At 35.1% G+C, this 21,385-nt stretch overlaps 2 protein-coding genes across 9 annotated transcripts in view; both read right to left on the minus strand.

Moving 5' to 3' along the window:
• MSRB3 (methionine sulfoxide reductase B3) overlaps positions 1-13,530 on the minus strand; it is a 64,603-nt gene extending 51,073 nt beyond the window's left edge. Inside the window, exons 1-4 of one of the 8 annotated variants that reach the window (XM_087723485.1) lie at positions 7,564-7,705; positions 6,588-6,693; positions 5,530-5,650; positions 5,041-5,167 (exon numbers count right to left, since the gene is read on the minus strand). In XM_087723485.1, coding sequence (XP_087579611.1) covers positions 5,041-5,116 — 76 coding nt within the window. In that variant the 5' untranslated portion in view covers positions 5,117-5,167; positions 5,530-5,650; positions 6,588-6,693; positions 7,564-7,705. The other 7 variants (XM_087723486.1, XM_014059341.2, XM_087723483.1 and 4 more) reach the window with 7 other exon arrangements.
• Positions 13,531-15,530: 2,000 nt separating this feature from the next.
• LEMD3 (LEM domain containing 3) overlaps positions 15,531-21,385 on the minus strand; it is a 39,250-nt gene continuing 33,395 nt past the window's right edge. Inside the window, exons 11-13 of the mRNA XM_014052873.2 lie at positions 17,886-17,991; positions 17,724-17,802; positions 15,531-17,569 (exon numbers count right to left, since the gene is read on the minus strand). Of these exons, the coding sequence (XP_013908348.2) occupies positions 17,406-17,569; positions 17,724-17,802; positions 17,886-17,991 (349 nt within the window). The 3' untranslated portion in view covers positions 15,531-17,405. The remainder of the gene's footprint in view (positions 17,570-17,723; positions 17,803-17,885; positions 17,992-21,385) is intronic.

Consider the following 21,385-nt stretch of genomic DNA (forward strand, 5'->3'; position numbering starts at 1 on the left):
GTGTATTAATAAAAGATGGGACATATGCAATTAATAATAATTTAAAAATAAATAATAGCATATGTTAAAACCATTGATAAGGGCACTATATACATGAAATATAATTAAATTGCATAGATATAAAATACAATATTAAATATGTATAAACTATCAAACAATTAACGTGATATGCCCAGTACCTTCCTATAAACGTACTGTAATTTTAACTGTGAACATCAAGAAATACAAACAGCACATAAATATTCTGCCAATTAAATACACAACACTGTATTTAAATATTTATTTAGAAAGCGATTACTTTGGAGTTAGAAAGCATTTGTGCCTTTCAAAACATATTCAGCCTTAATTTAATTAAAATTATCTAATTACTTTTTCCACATTTTAAAGAGCAGGAAAAGAAAGCATTCTACTGCATGCAAGAAGTGATGAAAGCAAAGAACAGTGTTAAAAGGGGGAAAGGTTACATTTTTAGAGATGAATCAGCTCATACAATACAAACTCACAGCAAAGCAAAAGTTTTTCTCCTATTTAAATGTGGCACTCTGCTACAGAAAATGTTTTTTAGGTTTATGCATAAAATCAAAATAAGTAGATGTTTACTGGAAGACAAAATCACAGGAGGAAATATTTGTTTTTACCTTCCAAATTACAAAGTTAACAAACATAAAGAGTCAAAACAATAATTTACTAGTATTGTTAAAACTTATTTTAAAAGCACTTCACTAGTAATACTACTTATTAATTTGCTGTTTTTCAAGTTATTTAAAACCACTAAATTAAATTAAATTATCTATCTAAAATACAAAAAAATGTAGTCAGACTTAAATTTAGATTTGGGTATTACACAACAGTATTTTGATAATATGAAAAATAATACCTGATTAGTGCCATCTACTGGAATTTGAGAGCTATTGTCTTTTAAACTGAAATTTCTCTAACTAAGATAGTAAAATAATCTATTCTTATATGTATGTATTCAAATTCCAGCGATTAAAAAATTAAGAATTTCTAAAAAATAAGTACATAATATAAAAATTGTTTGCACTTTAAATAACATTTGGAAGAAAATAAAATGTGTAAATTATGATGAACTTGGGACAAGATAAATTTATTTATATGAAGGTGTTATCTTTTTTTAAAGGATATACTGCATTATATGGATAATTCTAAAGCCATCTAAAAGTATATGTATACATCATATTTAAAATGAAAGGGCTGAATATATTCTTAATGTCTTAGCTCAAAAACTATAAATATATAAACAATATATATTGTGCTTACCTAACAGAGGTGGGTTGCTCCTGGTTCGGCCCAGATCAAGCGAAGCGGTAGTAGCAGCGGCAGGAGGCTCCACCCACCTGCCCGGATGCTTCTGTGCATGTGCAGAAGTTTTGCGTGCAAGCGCACGTGTAAAAAAAATGGAAACCCACCACTGTTACCTAAGCCAATTTCATGGCCATGTCATTTATCAGTTCCAGTATCTCTGAATAATTTGCCTTTATGACTATTTATATCATAAAGAGGAGATGCAGGGTATGAGAAGCCATCTCTCCCCAATTGAACAAACCCATTCCACTTGTGCCAACAGAAGAGGCCCTCTATGGATCTTGGAATTGAAGCAAGCGGGGTCAAGAAGAGCCTTTTCCCTGTGGCCCAAGCACTGTGAAACATTTTACTCCAAGAGGTGAGAATTGCCCTTCTCTTCTGGAAGACTTTGCCAGTTAGTCTGGGGCCCCGAGGGAATGCTCACCACTAAAGGTGGCTGATAGGGTAAGAAGACCTTATCCCCATCCCAATCATCTCCTAGCTCCCTTAATTTCAGTCTTAGTACTGTTTTTAATAATATTTTAATCTGTGGAGAGGCAGTGCCTGATGTCGCTACGACACGATATGCAATCTTGGGGCTCCAGGATTGTTGTCGATATCTGTTGCTGGATGATCCTTTTGGATCTAAACTGTTCTGAAGGAACGGTGATAAAGAAGGGCACGTCCTGCTGATCTCAGGGGCACCGCAAAGCCTCTGATTGATCCAGAAAAAGCTTTTTGCCAAGAGAAGCAGCCAAAATGGCTGCAGAGGGTTGGGACAGACCCCTGAAACGAAAGCAGAATAGAAGAGACAGTGTGTCAAAATGGTGAGAAAAATCCTTATTATTAGAGAAAACCCCAAAGACTTAAGAGTTAAAATAAAATTAAAGACAGAAGGAAGCAAGAATTAACTCTGGTTTAAAACTATTGTGTTATCTTTTTCATTTTCATTTTGTTTGTTTTCTATGGATGGACTTTTTACAACTGCCTCTTACTTTTAAACTGGACTGATCTTTTTTTTCCCTTCTTCCTCTATACTTTTTCCATTTTTTGTATTTGTAGATTAAACGTTTCTTTCCTTGCAAGGCTCAGCCGGATCGTAATCTTTAAATTTTTTTTTCTTCCGCAGTTTGGAGCTTAGAAAGAGAGGCAAAAACAGAGGGAAAGGATGTAACACTTCCATCTAGAGGCTAGAAGCTTGTCAACATCTGATAATACAAAGCTATTGGCTTTGTTTACTGAAAGGGTCAGTGGAAAATGTCTTGTTTATACGTCTTGTTTCTTTGAAGGAAAGAGAAAGCTTTGATCTGAAAAACTTTACTGAATTTGTTTGAAACCTAGCAAAAGCCTTGGCTGTTTTAGTGGCAGGGTTTATAACCTGGAAAAATGGCCCAATATGAAGAAGAAAAGGGATTAACACTGCAAAGAATTATGCTAGAAATTCAAAAAGTCTTAATAATCACAGAGAGAATTGAAGAGACTTGAAATTATAGATCAAAATACAGAAAGTATGGAGAGAAGTGTTGAGAATACTTATAAAACAACGATGAAATTTGAGGAGAGAGTTCAAAAAACCAGAGACATATGAAAGTGATAAGAAAATTGTTGACACTGACAGCAAATCGAGAGTGGAGGGAAATGATAAGTGCAAAATATGGAAAGGAGAGATCGATGAACTGGAACTCTATCTCAGATGTCAAAATGTAGATGAAGAAAGGGGAGAAAATTTGACAGAAACAATGAGAGTAATTTCGGCAGAAGCACCAGAGATAACAAAAGTCAAGCTGATGAAAGGAACAGATAGAGGGTTTCGAATCTTTATAAGATATGCAATGAATAACAAGTTGTCAGGAGAAGTCCACATAAGACTTATCAAGAAAACACTTAGAATACAGATTCTACAAATGGCAAGAGATATTGGACTGCACTATTTCTGGAAGGATACAGGATGATGAAATGAAATGACACAATAAAATTTAGTTAAATGTAGTTAAATTTTGAGTACTATGTATAAGACAAAGTAATAACAGCTATAGTCAAATAAATGATCAATAATGATAATAAAGCATTTATATATACTAGATTGATAATATGAAATTTTATACAAACAGTAAGTGAGGATGGAGATGATGTTGAAAAACCTTTTTATAAAAGATAAATAATTCTATATAGAATAGAATATAAAGATGTAATATCATTGGATGATTTCAGGATGGAATGAAATGCCATAATATAAATTTACTTCAAATTTAATGTTTCATATAAAAAGGATATAATAATAGCTATGCTTAATGGATGTTTAGCAATTATAACAATTTGTATACATGTATATTAGATTGATGATACTAATAATGGAAAAAACATGGAATTGAAAATTATTAGAGAATGTTATCAATGCTGAAATAATAGAATGACTTAGAATAGGATATAAAAATTCTTTATTATTGGATATATTGAAAATGATATAATGAATCATTATAATATAAATGGATACATATTTAGAATATCTTGTTTAAAATGGAGAAACAATCGTGATAATATAACAAATGAAGTATAATAATAATGTATATAAAGATATTTGATTGACAATATGTGATTTTTGATAAAGCTCAAGTGATGACTATGGGAAGGATGCAGAAAGACCTTGTAACCAATCGACACACTGTATGCAGTTGAAGAGGTTTTTATGTTATATGTTTTGTGTGTTTGTGTTTGTTTGAAAATAATTTTATTAATAATATTTTAATCTGTGTAGATTTTAATATTTTAATAATCTTTTACTTGTTTTATAACTTATAAGCCACCCAGAGGGGAAGATGGGCATCATAAAGATTTGATAAATAAATAAAACAGATGAGAACTTTTTCTACTGTTGTGAAACATGTTGACATGTTGCCTGTTTTCCTTCCACCATTAATGAGCTCTTATATCATACTTTTATTTGGCACTTCAAACATAACATGGTAGAAAAATGTTATTTGCTACTTCACTGGTAATCCAAGTGGAAATGTTGTCTATAAATGCTCAAAGACATGCAAATTGAGGGAAAGCTTCCAAAACCATGACAAGCCTTCAAGAGACTAAGGCTGCATCAACATTTCAAAGAGTGATTCTTCACATGCACCAGTGTGCTATGTGGATAACCCTTTATGAATGGCACTGTTATTTATCCTTATTTTTTGCATTTCAATGAGATTTCTGCTTGATTTGCAGAACTAACAAATACAACGATAAAGTTATGACCAAAAATTGTGGAAATACAGCAAAATAGTGGGCTAAATTAGTACAGAATTTTACAAGAAAACTTTCATTTGCAACAACTTGTAAGAACTTTGTGTTAAATTGATTTTTTATTCTTCTTAAAATGTCACTGAATGTTTCCTGAGATCAAACATATTGCCCCTCACCAGATTATAGTATTCCCTTGATAAAAATATAGAGCTAGACTATTTAAGACTACTGTTATATTTAAAGACAGCAAAGTGCCTATTTATTTATGATCTAAAAATACAATCCAATTTATCAAACCCTATACAGAAGCTAAAATGCTTGTTACCATTTTTTTTTTAAAAAAAAAAGCAGTGATGTACAATATAGTTGGAAAGACTTTCAGCTTAGTTGGCTTTAAATAGCTGATTCCTTAGCAAACCACAGCCTATTATTTCCTGTAGCAGAGATGCCTACTCTAGTAGAAAGAACCTCCATATGCATAACCACAAGTAGCACCCAGTCAACCTGAGGGAAGCCCACAGGCTTGCAGGGCCACTGGCTGGCTCTTTGTCACCAAATGCAGTAGGTTGAATGCAGACATCACTGTAATATCGTCATCAACACAACCAGAGGCAAAGAACAGGGGCAAGAGCTGAGTAAGGGAAAAAAAGATGAAAATGAAATTAAAACTTCAAAAAATTAGATACATTCATAGCAAAAATGATGATTATGACTTTTTTTCTGAAAGGAAACGTACAAGCTTAATAATACAAATACACATGTATTAAATGAGTTTCTCTCATTCCTTGCACAACAATATAGCAATTATTCCCAAGAAATAAAGGAACTTACAAACATATATACATAACAATTTTAAGAAAATGATTTGAAAATTATCACATAAAAATTTCAGAAACATGGTATTTTGTTCATTCATTTATTATTTTATAGTTAATTTGCATCTAAGTTCTAAAAGTTTGAAAAATAGGGAACTTACTATTACACAATTAGTACCTTAAAGTAGTTGCATTTTTAATAATACCCTTTTCAACTATGCCTGCAGCAAGACCTTTCTTTATAAATGAAAAAGAACTCCATGTGCATTAGACTGAACTCCTCAGAAGATAAAATCAATCTAAGGAAAGATATATGAGAGGCCCACATTAAAGGTGTTCTATATAATGACTTCTTGCTGCGTTACATATTTTTAAAACAATTTATAACGAAGGTAACAAAGATGAGAACCCATCAGAAACATCTAGTGAAGAGTTCCCCAACTGGCGCGGAGTGGGAGAGGGAGGAAAGGGGGGATTATTTTGTGTGCGGGGCAAGTGCAAGTGCATGTGTGGGAGGGACAAGTGCAGTATTTGTGACATTTGCAGAGACGCTCACCTGAGTAGGACTGCAAGCACCAATGATGAAGCTTGCACAAATGGGGCCACAATGAGGCTTGTGTGAGTGCAGTCATGATGAGGTTCACACGAGTGGGGCTGTAAGTACCAGTGATGAAGCCTAGTAGTGGGCCGCGGTCCACAGGTTGGGGACCCCTGATCTAGTGGACAAGTACATTGTGCAAGAATCATACACAATTTCTTGTGCTGTACCCATCTACTTTAATGCTTGTTTACAACAGAACGCATTACAAAGTCTCAAATATATTTATATCAAAAACTGATAATTATTATTTAGAAGTGCTATCAATTTCTCTTGCTGATTTTCTATTGGATAATTGACCAAGCCAGATCAGTACAGAAATATGGTTTATAGGCACTGTAAACAGCAAAGCTGCTATAAACCAATAATACATCAAGAGAGTGACCTGGATTTTTTTTTTTTTGATAGGAATTACAAAAGAGGCTTGTTAAAGTTCTGAGGAATATTGTGAGAAGGGACAAAGAAGAAATATAAAATTGGTTTATTTGATCAAGGTTAAGATATGTTATTTCTGGTAAACCTTAGTGGACTTTCATTGTATTAAGTTATTTAGGGAGTGAAGAGATTCTAAAATTGTTTATACTTGCGATGAACTCAGATGTCTATATGTCTACTTTGTTTCCTTGCTATATTCTTACTTTTCTTACGCTTTTCCTTCTGCACATTAAAAGATATTTCAAAATCCTCCATTGAGTGAGCTGAATATCTTCCGCTTGAACTTGCTATACAATGATCAGCCTTAGACTGTTAAAAAAAAATCACTAGAATAATATCAGTAAATGCCAACAATAGTAGATCAGATCACATTCCAACTCTAGTTCACCTGCCCAGAAGTGTCAGCAACAAAGCAGGATAGGCTATACCTGGCGTGACATCATAACATAAACCCCTTCTTTCTGTGTCTGCAATATGATACTGATGAAAAGTGGAGTATTCATAGCGACATCACTGTGTGCACCCATACACCTTGAAAGCGCATCTTGTTGGGCCCGCCTAAGCTGTTTTCTGTTGGCAACTGTCCCTGACTGGCTGTGAGCAGACTAGCTCAAACTGCTGAATCTTTTTTGCTGGCAAGGAATAATTAAAGCATTATTTTACTTACTTATTTTGCTTGCTCTCTAGTTCGACTTTTTTTAAAAATTTCCTGGAAATCAGTACATTGATTATATTACAGAAGCCTATGCATCTACCACAAGCTGTTCAAAGGTTTACTCAAAAATCTCTGGGCAATATTTATGAGGAAGAAACAGCAAGAATCCGTTGCATAGATGGTGTGATTACATAGCTTTAGATCCAAATCTCTGTACTGGATGGGTAAGTGGAGTGCTATCCCCATCCCTCAATTTGTTTCATGCTATATATTTTTCACTATATCTTGAATTACTAATTTAATTTAGAGTGTGAGTAAAATACTACTTGGATTAAATTACTTCAAAGGACAGGAGCCAAATGTTTATAGAAGCAGAAGTGGAGACAATAATGAGCAAGAAAAGATAAACATGACAACTGGAGAAGGCGATCAACTAATAAAAAAGGACTACACATTCCAAGTAAGCAAATAAAAATGTATTTTCACTTTGAGATAAAAAAAGTGTGCAGTGAAAATGTAATTACCTAGCAAAGCTGTAGTCTTACTGGGATTCAGCAGCTGATCATAAAAGGTCTTCCTATTCTGTTTCATCAACTGTAGCACCAGGCAGCCTGCACGCCTACCAATTGCAGCCATCTGGCATGTGTCAAAGCCTGTGACTCAAGCAACTACAGTGCAACAGGGAGAAAGGCAGTGATGTCACTCTTCAGGTCAAGCAAAGAACAAGGATGAATTCTATCTCTAAAAAGGTGGGGGGGGGCAGAGGAGAGAGTTTCTAGAATACTTTAATTTAGCAATTTATGATTAAAGATGTTCTCTCCATTAAACTAACAACAGACCACCCCCTAGTGGTTAGCAGGCAAAAAAGTGCAAACGGCAATCTTGTGTTGCTAAAGCTAGATAAAATAGCTTTTGCAAGTCAATGTAAAACAAAGAATAAAGTGTTGATTGACTTGCCCATGGGGAAAACAATTACATGTTTCAAAAATAGAATACATCCTGTGATGAAAGATAATTGAATGTTTTAATGACATAATACCACTTCAGATTGCACATGGATGTTAACGTTTTAAATCCTTCCCCACCTAAAAATAATCCCACACCTAGTTTTAAAACAGATTAGTTGCTTTGTGCTGCACTGTTATGGGCAACTACTATTATTACTGCAAGAAAAAAATCTGGTAAACACCTTTTCAATTAACAAATTTTAAGTCATAAACTTTCATGAACTGCCTCATTTTATCAAATGCATAAATTTCATAGTCTACAAACTAACTTTCCCTCATGAAAGTTAGCAAAATTTCTTAGTCTGAAAAGATACACAAGACCTGATATTCTGCCAGACTCACACAGTTTTCTAAAATTTTCAGAAGATGACCAGATACCTGCAGACCTTCAAAAAGGATTCTCTCAGATTCTAACCATTTTCCAGCATAAAGCTATGCCAGTGAAAGTTGAAGTAAGATTATGACCTACACTTTTTAATTTCTTAATGTTTTCTTACAATCTACCTTAATGATTTAATTTGAAGGCAAGATGTACATTATAATGCATTTTGCCAATCACATGGAACAGAATTAAGCATAGAAACACACACACATATTTGCAGATGCATTAAGAGACTTAATGAAATATTAAAAACATAGAAGTTTTTGGGAAAATAGGGAAGAGAAGTCTACAAAAACAGAATATTACTCTATACTGATGTATGAGAGCAGAATTTAGAACACGAGCGTCAAACTCATGGCGTCACGTTGCCATCACGTGACATCTTGCCATGTTTTTTCATCACAGAGCTGGGGTGGGTTGGCCTGCACATGATGCATCCGGCCCACGGGCTGCCAGTTTGACACCCCTGATTTAGAATATGCTGGGTAGGGAATTCTGGGAGTATCAGCATCAAAATGGTAACTTTGATAACTTTCTAATATAAGTTATGTGCTTGGATTTTTTTTTTCTCTTTTGAGATTATTTTGGGTTACACTGACAATTAAAACAGGACAATACCTTGGCTCTGTTATTATATTCAAGTACAAAAACCTAATAACTAATAGGGAAAACCTAATGGCAATACTTTACTGAGTATTTACAGAGGATTTAATACACTGTATATCTAATTAGAAATTTTTTTCAAAAAAATATAATAGTAAAACTTTTGCTTGAAACTTTTAAAACTGCCTTGTGTGTTCCATCCTAAATTCACTTTCAAACATTCACTAATTCCATCAAAGGATAAGAGCTGACATACTGCCTGTTCTTGGCACAATTACAGAAAGCCTTATCTCAACCAGCAGCTGGAATGAGAATTGGTCCTATGTGTCAGGATAACTGTAACCTAAGAATAATACCGTAAATACTGTAGAAGGTCAAGCAGGGCTTTAAAAACTTACAAAACAATTTAGTTATAACTTATCACTTGTATTTCATATGGCCAATAAAGTACTTTTCTTCCTTCTGTAACAGGGTAGTATAGGCAGAAAGCACATAGGCAGCTAGATGATAAAAAAATATTTGGTTTAGAGTAAGATTTAATGCAGGAGATACCAAAAAATTAACTTCATTGGCATTTCCTGCATTAAATTTTACTTTAAAGACCCAATATGTTGACAGGTCAAATGTATTTTCTTAAGCACCATATTAGATACTTAACATCATTGGCATCTCTTGCATTAAACCTATTCTAAATCAGATTTTTTTTTATCTACTATATACCTAACCATGTGCAACAATTATTTATTCTTGCCATACAACTGTGTCAGTTGTAAAGGACTTCATCAACAAGAAAGCCAAAAATATGTTTGTTGTGTCCTGGCCAGCAGATGGAGGCCAGCGCTCCTCCTTCTTCAGCGGCGGCCACACCTTTACTGAGAAGCTCACAACGTGTGTGCAGAAGCCCCGAATACCTTCACGACTACACATGCGCAGTCCAGGGGAAAGGGGTGTTGTGTCCTGGCCAGCAGATGGCGCTGCACAAGGCGCCTCTGATTGGCCAGGACGCGCCTGCCAGCTGGCGGGAGAAACCGGGGTTTCTCATTGGTTCCCCGTCTGACAGCTCCTAGTATAAATAGCTGTCAGACGGGGGTTGTTCTTGTCTTGCCTGTTCAAGTGTTGAATAAAAGGTTCTTGTTCAGTTAACCGGTCTCCTCAGTTTGTGTCTCTCAAAACTTAAAAATGTTAACTATAAATAAATCAATATCAAAACTCAAAAATAACCATAAAAAACAAAGATAGGCACCTGCAGTCCAAAAGACATAAAACAATTTCAAGCTGTTTAGGGAAATGTAGCAAGATGGGGATTACATGTACCTCTGGAAGTAGAGAATTCCATCAATTGATGACTATTACAGAGAAGGGCTACTTTCTCATATCTTACCATGTCCTGTTTTCAACAGGCCCCAAGACTGGCAGATTTGATAACATCAAGTGGTGTGTCCTGATTTAAATAGCCATGTACACAAACATCGTGTCCCATGCAGGATAGTATCTCGTTTATATATTTTATCCAAGGTGGAGTTACAGAACAATTTATAATTTCAATTCCAAAATGCTAAATTGGAATCTCACACATTAACAGCAGACTTTTGTTGCTGATGATGGATGCTATAGTATACATTTTTTTTCCCCAAAAGAGGAGGAGAAAGAAGACTAGAGACATTTAGGGGCTGGATGCTGATAAATAAGTCAGATCACAGGAATAGCTCTTTCATTGTTCTGGAAGCCAAAGCAAGTGCCAAACTGAATATTTTTAAACAGTGGAAACTGGTAGTTTAGAAAGTTCACTGCTTTTCATATAGATGGCACAATGGGAGGGGGTACCCTTGCCAAGCAAGTTGGTTTCTATTGCTTTATCGCCTGCTTTTCATACTCAGTGCATGAACAAACTATCAGCAACTGTTACAGCCTCAATTTAACTAAAATATTCTTACATTTTTAATTAAACAAATGGTTAGTTTTCTGCTTGGCAGAAGACATACGGGAAAAACACTACAATATTTGAAATAAAGCAAAAGCTAAAATAATAAAATAAAATAAAGTTATAAATAGTAAATAAATCTTAGTTTTAGCAGTTTGGAGAAACCAGTAGTAGAAAGAAGATTTAGCTTTGGACATATTTCCAAATGTACCTTGTTAATTTAATGCATATAAGTGTTGGCTGCCATAAAACTCTGCATTTATAACTCTGATTCTCACCTCCAAACAGGAAAAATAAATAGCTTTCCATTGTTTTGTAAATTTAGAGCAAAAAACATAACACAACCTTTTCCTTCACCCAGTGAAACAACTTATCTTTAAGAAGTCTACACTGAATATGTTTGAAGAACTGATGAAAACAAATCTAGTAGTACTTAAAAGATTAATTATGATGTAATTCTGTGTTGGGGGAATAATTTCAAAACTTTAATTGATTTGTGATACTGTAAACTGCCCAGAGTTGCTGGATAGTGAGATTGGTAGCATATAAATTTAATAAATAAAAAATTACCCAATTATCAAAAACTTTTATATTTTTATTGTGTTGGAAATATAATTCAATAAAACACAATCAGAATTTTAAAATAACATGAGAATGTTTTGCTTAAACTATCAAGCATCAAAGAGCATTTTTGGAACTCCTTTCTCTCAAATACATTTAAAACAGCATGACATAATGACAAAAAACATTTTTCAAAAGCAAACACAGTTTGCATAGGAGTCTTAAATAAAAAGATAAGCAACATTGATATTAATGTGCATTCAGAAAGCTGTCTTTGTAATCACTTGGCTTTCTTCCTCTCCAACCTGGATTTCTTTAAAAAAAATATTTTAACTAAAAAAATTGGTATGCTGCAAGAATACATGTTGTCCTTGCAAAGATCCATCCACACTATCGGAACAGCCTGCAAAAACAATGGAATTCTAGAAGTTGAGTGCTTTGAAATTGATCATGCCACCATGACATTCACATGGTGAATATACTTTATATGGCTATTTGAATATTTATAATATATAAAATAAGGTTCTGGCCCAAAACATTTGCCTAACCCTACATAAGACATCATGTGGCTTGTTTGGTTTCACCATACCATATTAAATGAATCTATTATTGTTTGTAAATCATGGTTTATTTGTATTGTATTAACCCAGTCAATTTTGATTTATCCAGCAAAACATAGCTATAAAACAATCTGCTAGTTCTAAACTATATTATCTCTGGTAAAGACTAAGACATCAGAAGAAAACAGATGGTCAATATGAGAACTGAAAAGCAATATATAAGATGGTCTAAACACCTTAAACATATTTAGATTATATTAAAGGTTGATTCTGTTAGACAAAAATCTCCTTTGTTAACTTGCATTAACTGAGAATCCTGAGAGAAAAATGCACTTATTTGTGAACTCTAAAATAGTTAGTCTAATCTCTAATCCCCACAGACAAGCAAAAATTACTGGATTAATAACAAAGTTTTGCATATTAATGTAATGGAAACAACAGCATGCTAGTTGGAACTCTCACACCCCCAAACCTGGCAAATTGTCAGTGGCCTTATTTCTGTGTCAAATGCTAATACTTTATATGAACCTTTAAAGAGATTATTTCCCATCCAGAAAAAATGATTTTATTTTTATTTTTAAAAGGAGGGCTGGCTTCCCAAAGCAAACTAATTTAGAAAAAAAAATCTTAAAGAACTCCATACTCCATTATTCCCCATTCCAACCTGAATATAAAAAAGCAGCCAAGATTCATACTTTGGTTACATATTGAATACCATCACATAATACCTGAATTTAGTTGCAGCCACCACCCAGATTCAGCCTAATCCTGAACAAGTACTCTTGGTTTGATTACATACATTCAAAACACAGATGGGAGGCTTGAATCATCCCAATCTCATCCTTGTTTAATCAGAGGCATGCCCTGTGGATATTGACAGGATTCTGGAAAGCAAGTAAGGCCAGAGTAATAAGAAAGAAAGGTGTCCTTAAATTAAGACACGCTTATAACCGCTTATTCGACTGCGCTGGACCCGAATGATAGAGAGTACAATTTTTGATGGAACTATATATCTGGATAGTCAACCTGACTTCATTTGACCAGAGGTGAAGGAAAGCTACCGTGGCTGGACGGCTGCTGGCTGGAATGCGCGTCTCGTGGCAAGAGGACACCTCCACCTTTTTCTTTCCTTGCTCCTCCCTGCCACAAAGCGGCTTCACCAAGCCGTCGCCCTTTGATTTTCAACTCACCGCAGGCCGGATCGAACAATCTAGAAATCCGAAGAGAGAGAGACGGGAGGATAACCTGGCCTTTGCCAAGGGACCACGGTTCCCCTAGCTGGTATCTGCGTAAGCGCCGCCGCCGCGCAGAATCAATTCAGGAGCGAGGGAGGCTCGGCGCGCATGGACAGGCGAGGCAGCGAAATAAAGCAGCGCAGCCTTGGCAGGAGAAAAAGTAGCTACTGTTCCCGCAGCCGCCTCGGGCCAAAGGCACCCTCCACCCCCACGGCCCAGCCAAGCAACCTCTCCAAAAGGCACGACGGGAAATTCCTTGCACGGCAGCTGCTCGATCAGCTCCAAATATGAGCATAGAGCCCAGAGACCGACGCCGTCCCAGGACGGGGCGGAAGGAAAGGGTGCGTATTTCCAGGGCTTTATAAGTCTTGCGTCAGCCAGCAAAACTTTACTTTCGGCTTTCGCTTTGTCTTCAGTTGCGGCAACTGAGTTCATAGAACCCATATAGAAATGTATAGAGAACTTTAGTATAACCAATCCCCCCTCCCCCGCCTATAAATTTGGTCCAGATATGGTTCCATCTAAATATAGCACACAAATTCCTGATACTTTGCCAATATCTGACCAAAGTCCATTTAATTCAGAGATGTTTCCAATTCAGTGGCATGACACAGGAAGCAATACAGGTAGTTCTCAATTTACAACAGTTCCTTTAGTGAAAGTTGTTACAATCTTGATCTTATCTCTCAAGTATCATAGGTTAACTGCAATCCAGTCCACACTCATATTTATCCCTGGTTTAAAACAGAGCAAAAAGTCTAAATTTCCTGAGTTTTTTCTCACAATCCAAGTGCTTTGTCATTGCATTCTTCTGGTATTTTTTTCTCAATGTCCAATTGTAGCCCACAGTTCTGGAATTTCTCACTCAAGTTGCTATTAGCTTTTTTTGACATGATCAAGGTGAATTAAATGCCACCTATTGTAAAAAAGCAAAATAAGAAAGCCAATCTTCATTGGAGTTCCATTAATGTTTTCAAGATAAAACCTTATAAAACAATACCTCTCGGATCCATCCACTCTAGATGGCTACAGGTCTCCAATAAGATTCACATGGAAGAAATGGTCGTCCTGATATTCTAGTTCCAGACCATTTAATGCTTGTTACGTTGATTACCAAATATGAGTAATCAACTGGAAACAAATGGAAAATATGTCCAGAAAATTATTCAAGAATTGGAATTTGTTTGGATATTGGATGAAAAAGAGAAGAGACTCTCTATCCCTAACTAACTTAATCCTAGAAGTCCTACAATATTCAGTGTTGAAGATTAGTGGATTTCCTGAAGGTTCAACCATGTTATGATTACAGCATAGGCCTCAATTCAATTCTCATTATAAAAGAACTATGAAGGATCTTTCAAAACCAAAATCAGATTTGAAACCAGTTTGAAAGGTTGCTACTATGGATGTCTCTAAAGTGACCTCTCGTAAATAGGTAATGCATAATTTTAACTTCCATCATCCAATTCAGTCTATTAACTTTTATAAAGCCGACTGGACTTGTATACAATAAGTCATTGACATCTTTTCAACTTATTTGTCCACATTCTCCATTAATATTAATTAACATAGATGTAGGAAATCTAGAAAAAAATCTATTAAATATTTCATATAAGAAATTCCAAAATTAGCATGGATAGAAATCCTCTAAACATCCTGCAAACATATTTTTACATGTAAAAAGTGCACTAATTTCTGCAAATGAATAGGTTACAGTAATAGCAATCGCACTTATATATACTTCTTTACAGCCCTCTCTAAGCAGTTTACGGAGTCAGCATATTGCCTCCAATAATCTGGGTCCTTATGTTATCTTAAAGATATCAACTTGAGATTTTGTCATTATTCTACTTTTCAGAAGAGTCTAGAAGTAATTAGAAGAAGTCCCAAAGGTACTTTCAAAGGTTCTTCAGCTAAAGAAGCTTCTTGGATGAGAAGCGAAATGTCGTCAAAGAAAAACCAAAAAATCCAGTTGCTTCTTGAAAAAAGTATCTTTGGGACAACCATGACCTGGATGAGAATCTCCATAGACATTTAATTAGAAGATATAATGAACAGAGTAGCTGTTCACACTTAAAATACACATGATAAAATGTAGTTGTTGTTTTGTGTTTAACAATCATCCAACTTTCCTGTGCTTCTAACCAGTGCAAGAGTTGAAAAAATCTATTTTAACTATTATTATCCCCAGATGTTAAAAGACCTAAAGAACTGACACAGTGTAAAAAGCCCTAATAAATCTTTAATTAGTTTTGTTTTGCTTTTATGTTTTTACAGGACAAATTACAAACATCTGACTTTCTGAAGTGGTATTATACACATTTTCATCTGTCTTGCAGGGAGGAAAACAGGTCAACATTTTAATGGTAAAATAGGCTACATAATGGTACAGTTTACAATAACAAATGTACAGAGTTAACACATAGTTTAGAAGAAGATGCATCTGCATCAAAAGGCAATGTTTGCCACAATTTAATTTTATATTCACACTTGCAATAGGTCACAAAATGGTTACTAAAGTCAGAACAATAAATCACTATGATGCACAAATACAGCAAAACCTAATTATATACATATAAATACATATACATGTATATTATACATATTTGTATATGTATATAGTAAGTTTCATGAAAATCCTAACATTTGTCAAAATCTACTCTTGTCAAAAATATGTACTTGTTCTTTGAGAGTAGAACTTTGTGTGGCTGATTATATTACATATATTTGTTAGCATCCTAGACAAAACCGACCATATTTTTTTCCAGATAAGAAACAGTCCATTATTAAATATGTTGCCCACAAAAAAAGCACAAGGATAAGGCACAGTAGGATTTTTCATTACACAAATGTGTGTCATGTTCATTTATCCATAAGAAAACGTGCATTATTTGTGCAAGTTCATGCTGCAAGGTCATAGCTACAATAAAAAATGGACTATTTTTTTTAAAAAAATGGTTTTCCATCCCATCACCTATATAATATTCAACTGGATCAAGACATTATGTTGCTTCAACAGGAATTACTATATCAAATTATTTTATATTTTCAGGTTATGTTTCAAAATGTTTTGGGTGTTTATAATTTTAAAGGTGTAAACAATGCACACATTTAATATAGAACACATAAAAATCTCTATTTACTGCATTTCTACCCTCTATCAAGAATTTATTTCCAATATGCGCATTTTTTAAAATTTGTGCACATTTAGGTAGCAAATTTTAATGGAAAATATATTCCCCATTATTATATTGTAAGAGATTTTCTTTTGTAGTAAATAACTTTTCACAAAGTGAGTACCTGCCAATTACTTCTTTATTGCTCACATGATTTTGAATCCATTATCACATTAACAATACTAGACCATTCACACAAAAATCATAACCATATATTTTAATATAAAACCTACAAAAGATATTTAACTTGTATAATACTTCAAAGGTATTTGGCCCTTGGATAATAATACAGCCAAATTAAATAAAACATTGGTTATGAATAAAATAGGAAGCTTATTCACTGCTTTGAAGCAGACATCCTCACAAGTTACTTGCTGTGCTGCCACCACCAATATTTATATACAAAACCAGCACATCTGCATTCAGTTGTTTTCTGCTCTAAAACTACTAAAGCCAGCATTCTTCCCATTCCCAGACTGACACAAATAAAGTTTTTCAGCAACAAAAACTAATTACTGGACAGAAATTAACACATCTATTCATCTTCCATCAAAAATTGTAGGTGGCTTTTGTTACAAAATACCCACAAGATTATTTCACAGGAAACTATGGAAATACAGTTTACCTCCATGCTTTTGGACTGTTATCATAACTTGTTGGTGCAAAAATTCAACCATATCTGAAAATGCTTAATAAACCCAACATTTGTCATGCAAAACATAATATATTGATTTGCTTGGACTCTAAAACATAGCCAATGTTCTTTTAATTCAGTACTACCCATTACTCAGACATTCTAAAAAATGAGACTGAAAAATGATTAATGTAAATGTTAACATACAAAAAGTAGTAAAAGTGGAAGACAAGGCCAGACAGGAAAACCTCCTGCTGCAAGTCAACAGTTCTAGTACAATAAGTGTCTCAGGAGTTTCCCTGGTTGTTGGCTGTGCCTGTCCGGAGGCGAAGATGAGACATTGAGTTCATATGTGTATTTGATGGCTTCAGAGGCGCACTGCAAGCAGTAGCCTGTGGAAAACGATGATGATACCGATCTAATCGCAGATACTTTACTGTTACCAATTTGCCTGGAGCAAAAGATAATTTAAAACATTAATATCATTTTAAAAATGCAATGTGAATAAAATTAATTTTTACAAGCATTATTATGTCATATGCAATATTTTTATTTAACAATTACTGATGCTTGCTGCTGAATTATTTGTAAGGAAAACATCTTACCATCAAACCAAGATCCGTGCAATGCTTTAAAAGCTTTTCCAGCATATTCTGGAGATAAACACTTGACATACACACAACCCTGGTGAAAAAATAAAATTTTGGTTGATATCCAGCAGAAATATTGAATACATGAATTATATACTATCTTAAATCACTTTTTACCTCTCGTGAATTTTTGTCCACTGCTATGTGAACTATTCCCTCATTATCACTGCACTTTTCCAAGATTGCTTCTTGAATAGCCAAATGCCAATGATCACCAATTTCCCTAAAAACACAACACATAAAACTTTATTAATGCCTGTATCTTAATGTATTCAAAATAATACAGCAAACTAAAACAGAAATCAATAGATTGCAATTAAAAAGATAAAAAGACAGTGGCATTCACATAAATCTGCAATATTTAATAAACATATCAAGGAAAGGGTGATTTGTGTCTCAACTTCCAGTTTCTTATAACACAAATTATCAATGCCTCTGCAGACAAGAACTTGTTGATCTCAAAAGCAAGCAAGATAAAAATCTTTTCACCTTTAAGAGGTAAAAACAACTTTTATTTTAAAGCACAATTTACCAAGAACTTTACAGATCTCTTTATTTAAAACTGGCTACTGCATCCTTCTCACATAAGTACAATTAAACTATCACTTCTATGGTTGGGTTCTATTACTAGAACCCAATTAAAATATCACTTCTATGACAGTACATGCCAAAAACTTTCACAACTTCCATCAGATATTGATATTCTCTATCAAGATAAGACCCATAGATTTTAGAATACTGCTTGTAATAAATCTCACATTTCTTCTTCTGCCTGTCAATAAAAATATTTCATCATCTTTTACATTGCCAGTAGGGGTTGTAATGCTTATTATTTTTAACATAGTTAACATTTAAATAATGTTAACACAGAGTTACAAGAAAATGCTATGACTCAAGAAAGTCCCTGCCAATCAGAATAATGATTATGAACTACAAGGAACAATAATTGTTCTATCTTTAATTCTTAATTGAAAACTTGGGTGATAGAAGAAATTTGTAGGGACAAAATAATAAAAAGCAAGGCTGTTCAAAACATTAAGAGATACTGTGCTAAGCACTTTAGTTCAAACAAACACTTCTTCTCGAAAGCTATATGGAAAGTGACAGGTAATGAGGATTTAATAGCTGCCAGCTAATGTAAGGTTGTAAACTGTAAACTGTAAGCTGATGCAATGAGGATGATTCAGCAATACATGTATCACCTATTTAAGACTCTGATGGGGTCCATACAAGTCATTTACCCTTTTAAGAGGTGTCTATATATAGGTGGCCATTAGAGGGCATTTTCTCTTTCTCGTGTGTATCTCATTTTTCTTCTTGTGTCCGTAGCTGAGTGGTAAGGGATTTATCTACCATGCATCTATCTGTATATATGTATATAAACCACTATTAATTGTCTAAAGCTGCTGTGTGCTGTGTTTTGTTCCTGGGTTTATCTCATAATAATAGTCATGCTGCCAAAACCCAACAGATTAGGAGCCCAGTCCAGAGAGAGGGTCAGAGTGACTAGAGAATTTAGAGAGAGGAGTAACCCAGTGTGAGCTTACACCAGAGTAAGTGGTTTAAATTGTGATTAGCAGGCAACATGGCCTCTGTCAGCATAATGGGAGGAGGTTACCTGGTGTCTCAGTTGAATGAGACAAACTACCTCTCCTAGAATGTGAAGATGGAGAAGTACCTGCGAAGGGAGGAGCTGTGGACAATTGTTACTAATCCACCAGCCAAATGGGCGGTTCCTACTGCCGGTTCACACATGGTTGCACAGCGCATGCATGCGCAGTAGTATAAAAATACTTCTGTGCATGCGCAGAAGCCAAAAACAAGATGGCGCTGTGCATGGCACCACCAGGAAAACCAGTTTGGCAGCGTGGCAGGCCTGGGTTACTGCTGGTTCCAATGACCCAGGCCGCCAAACCACTACTGGTTCTGCTGAACCAGTCCAAACTGGTAGGAACCCACCACTGACCAGCGGTCCTGGATGATAGTGACCAGAGAAGAAACAAAAAAGCATTAGCCAGCGTAATTCTTGCTTTAGAAGACAGTCAGCTGCTATAGGTAAGAGGTCTACAGTCTGCAAAAGATTGCTGGGAGGCATTGCGCAATGTGTATGTGAGAGACTGCTGGTAGTAAAGTGTTGCTGACTAGGAAACTGTATAAGGCACAGCTGAAGCCAAGAGAGTGTATGTCCACACATTTGCAGAATATGAGGACATTCCTTGAGTTGGAAGAAAGGGGAATGACTTTTACTGAAGCACACAAGGTGTATGTCATGCTTAGTTCCTTGGACAGTTAATGGGATGCTCTTGTGACTAGTCTAGAGTCCATGCAAGAATAGGATTTAATCATGGCATATTTAATTGGTCGATTGTTGGAGAAGTAGAAAAGGAGGAGAAAGCATTAAGCAAAGACCAGCATCTGCAACAGTCCAGGATGCTGGCAGAGCAACTGAAAAAGTTAACTTCATGAAGAGATACTACACGTGTGGTTCTACTGAGCATCTCCAGAGACGTTGTCCTGAGAGGAGGAACAGAGGAGCAGCGAAACAAGGGTGAAGATCTAAGCAGCAGATGTGGAGTAGTTCTCCAGCATCACTATCCCTAGCAGCATCAACAACTGAACACACCAGGAATATGTGATTGTTGGACAGTGGGGCAAGCCAGCATATTAACAATCCACATGTGTTTTCTGGTTTGAAACCAACAAGGCAAACATGGGTTAGTCTGGCTGATGGACAGAAAGCTTCTGTAAAAGGGGAAGGTAATGTGTATGTACTAGAAATAGATGCTACATTGTACAACGTGTTATGTGTACCTGCTTTAGAGCACAATTTGTTAAGTATATCCATGTTAGACAGGCAGGGTTCCGAAATAGTATTTGCTGGGGGACTATATATCATTAAGAAACACGGTCAGGTATGTGCACAAGAAGTTAAAAAGGATGGTCTGTACGTTCTGCAAGAACATACCATATTTTTCAGACTATAAGACGCACCGGAGGAGAGACCGGAAATAGTAACACAGAAACACGTAAGTCCAAGAAGATTTAATAAGGGTGTACTTCCTGAACAGTTTACTGCAAGTGGTCAAAGCACAGTGTTGGGTATGAACCTCAGAATTACCAGGAAATGATGTTATTGCCTAAGGTAGAACAAGATAAATGGAAGAATGCTATGGAAAAGGAAATGAAATCTATGGATGTGCATCGGGTATTTACACCTATGAGATTAACAGAAGGTAAGAAAGCAGTAGGGTGCAAATGGTTATATAAGAAAAAAATGTTACACAATAATGAATTACAATATAAAGCATGATTAGTGGCACAGGGATTCACACAAAGAAAGAATATCCATTATGATGAAGTTTTTGCACCTACTGTGAAAAGTGAGACCATAAGGCTAGCAATAGCACTAGCAGCTTCATATAAATATTCTATGTATCATTTTGATATTTCTACTGCTTATTTGAAAGCTGACCTGGCAAAGGAGATATATATGGCTCAAGCTCCAGGCGATGAAATTGCGATACCTGGATATGTATATAGATTGAATAAGGCAATATATGGATTGAAACAATCAGCCAGAAATTGGAATCAATGTTTAGATACCTCTCTTAAAAACT

Source organism: Thamnophis sirtalis, unplaced genomic scaffold (assembly GCF_051295495.1).
Source record: "Thamnophis sirtalis isolate CommonGarterSnake01/CBP01778 unplaced genomic scaffold, rThaSir2_p1.2 scaffold_9, whole genome shotgun sequence".
Lineage (NCBI taxonomy): Eukaryota > Metazoa > Chordata > Lepidosauria > Squamata > Natricidae > Thamnophis > Thamnophis sirtalis.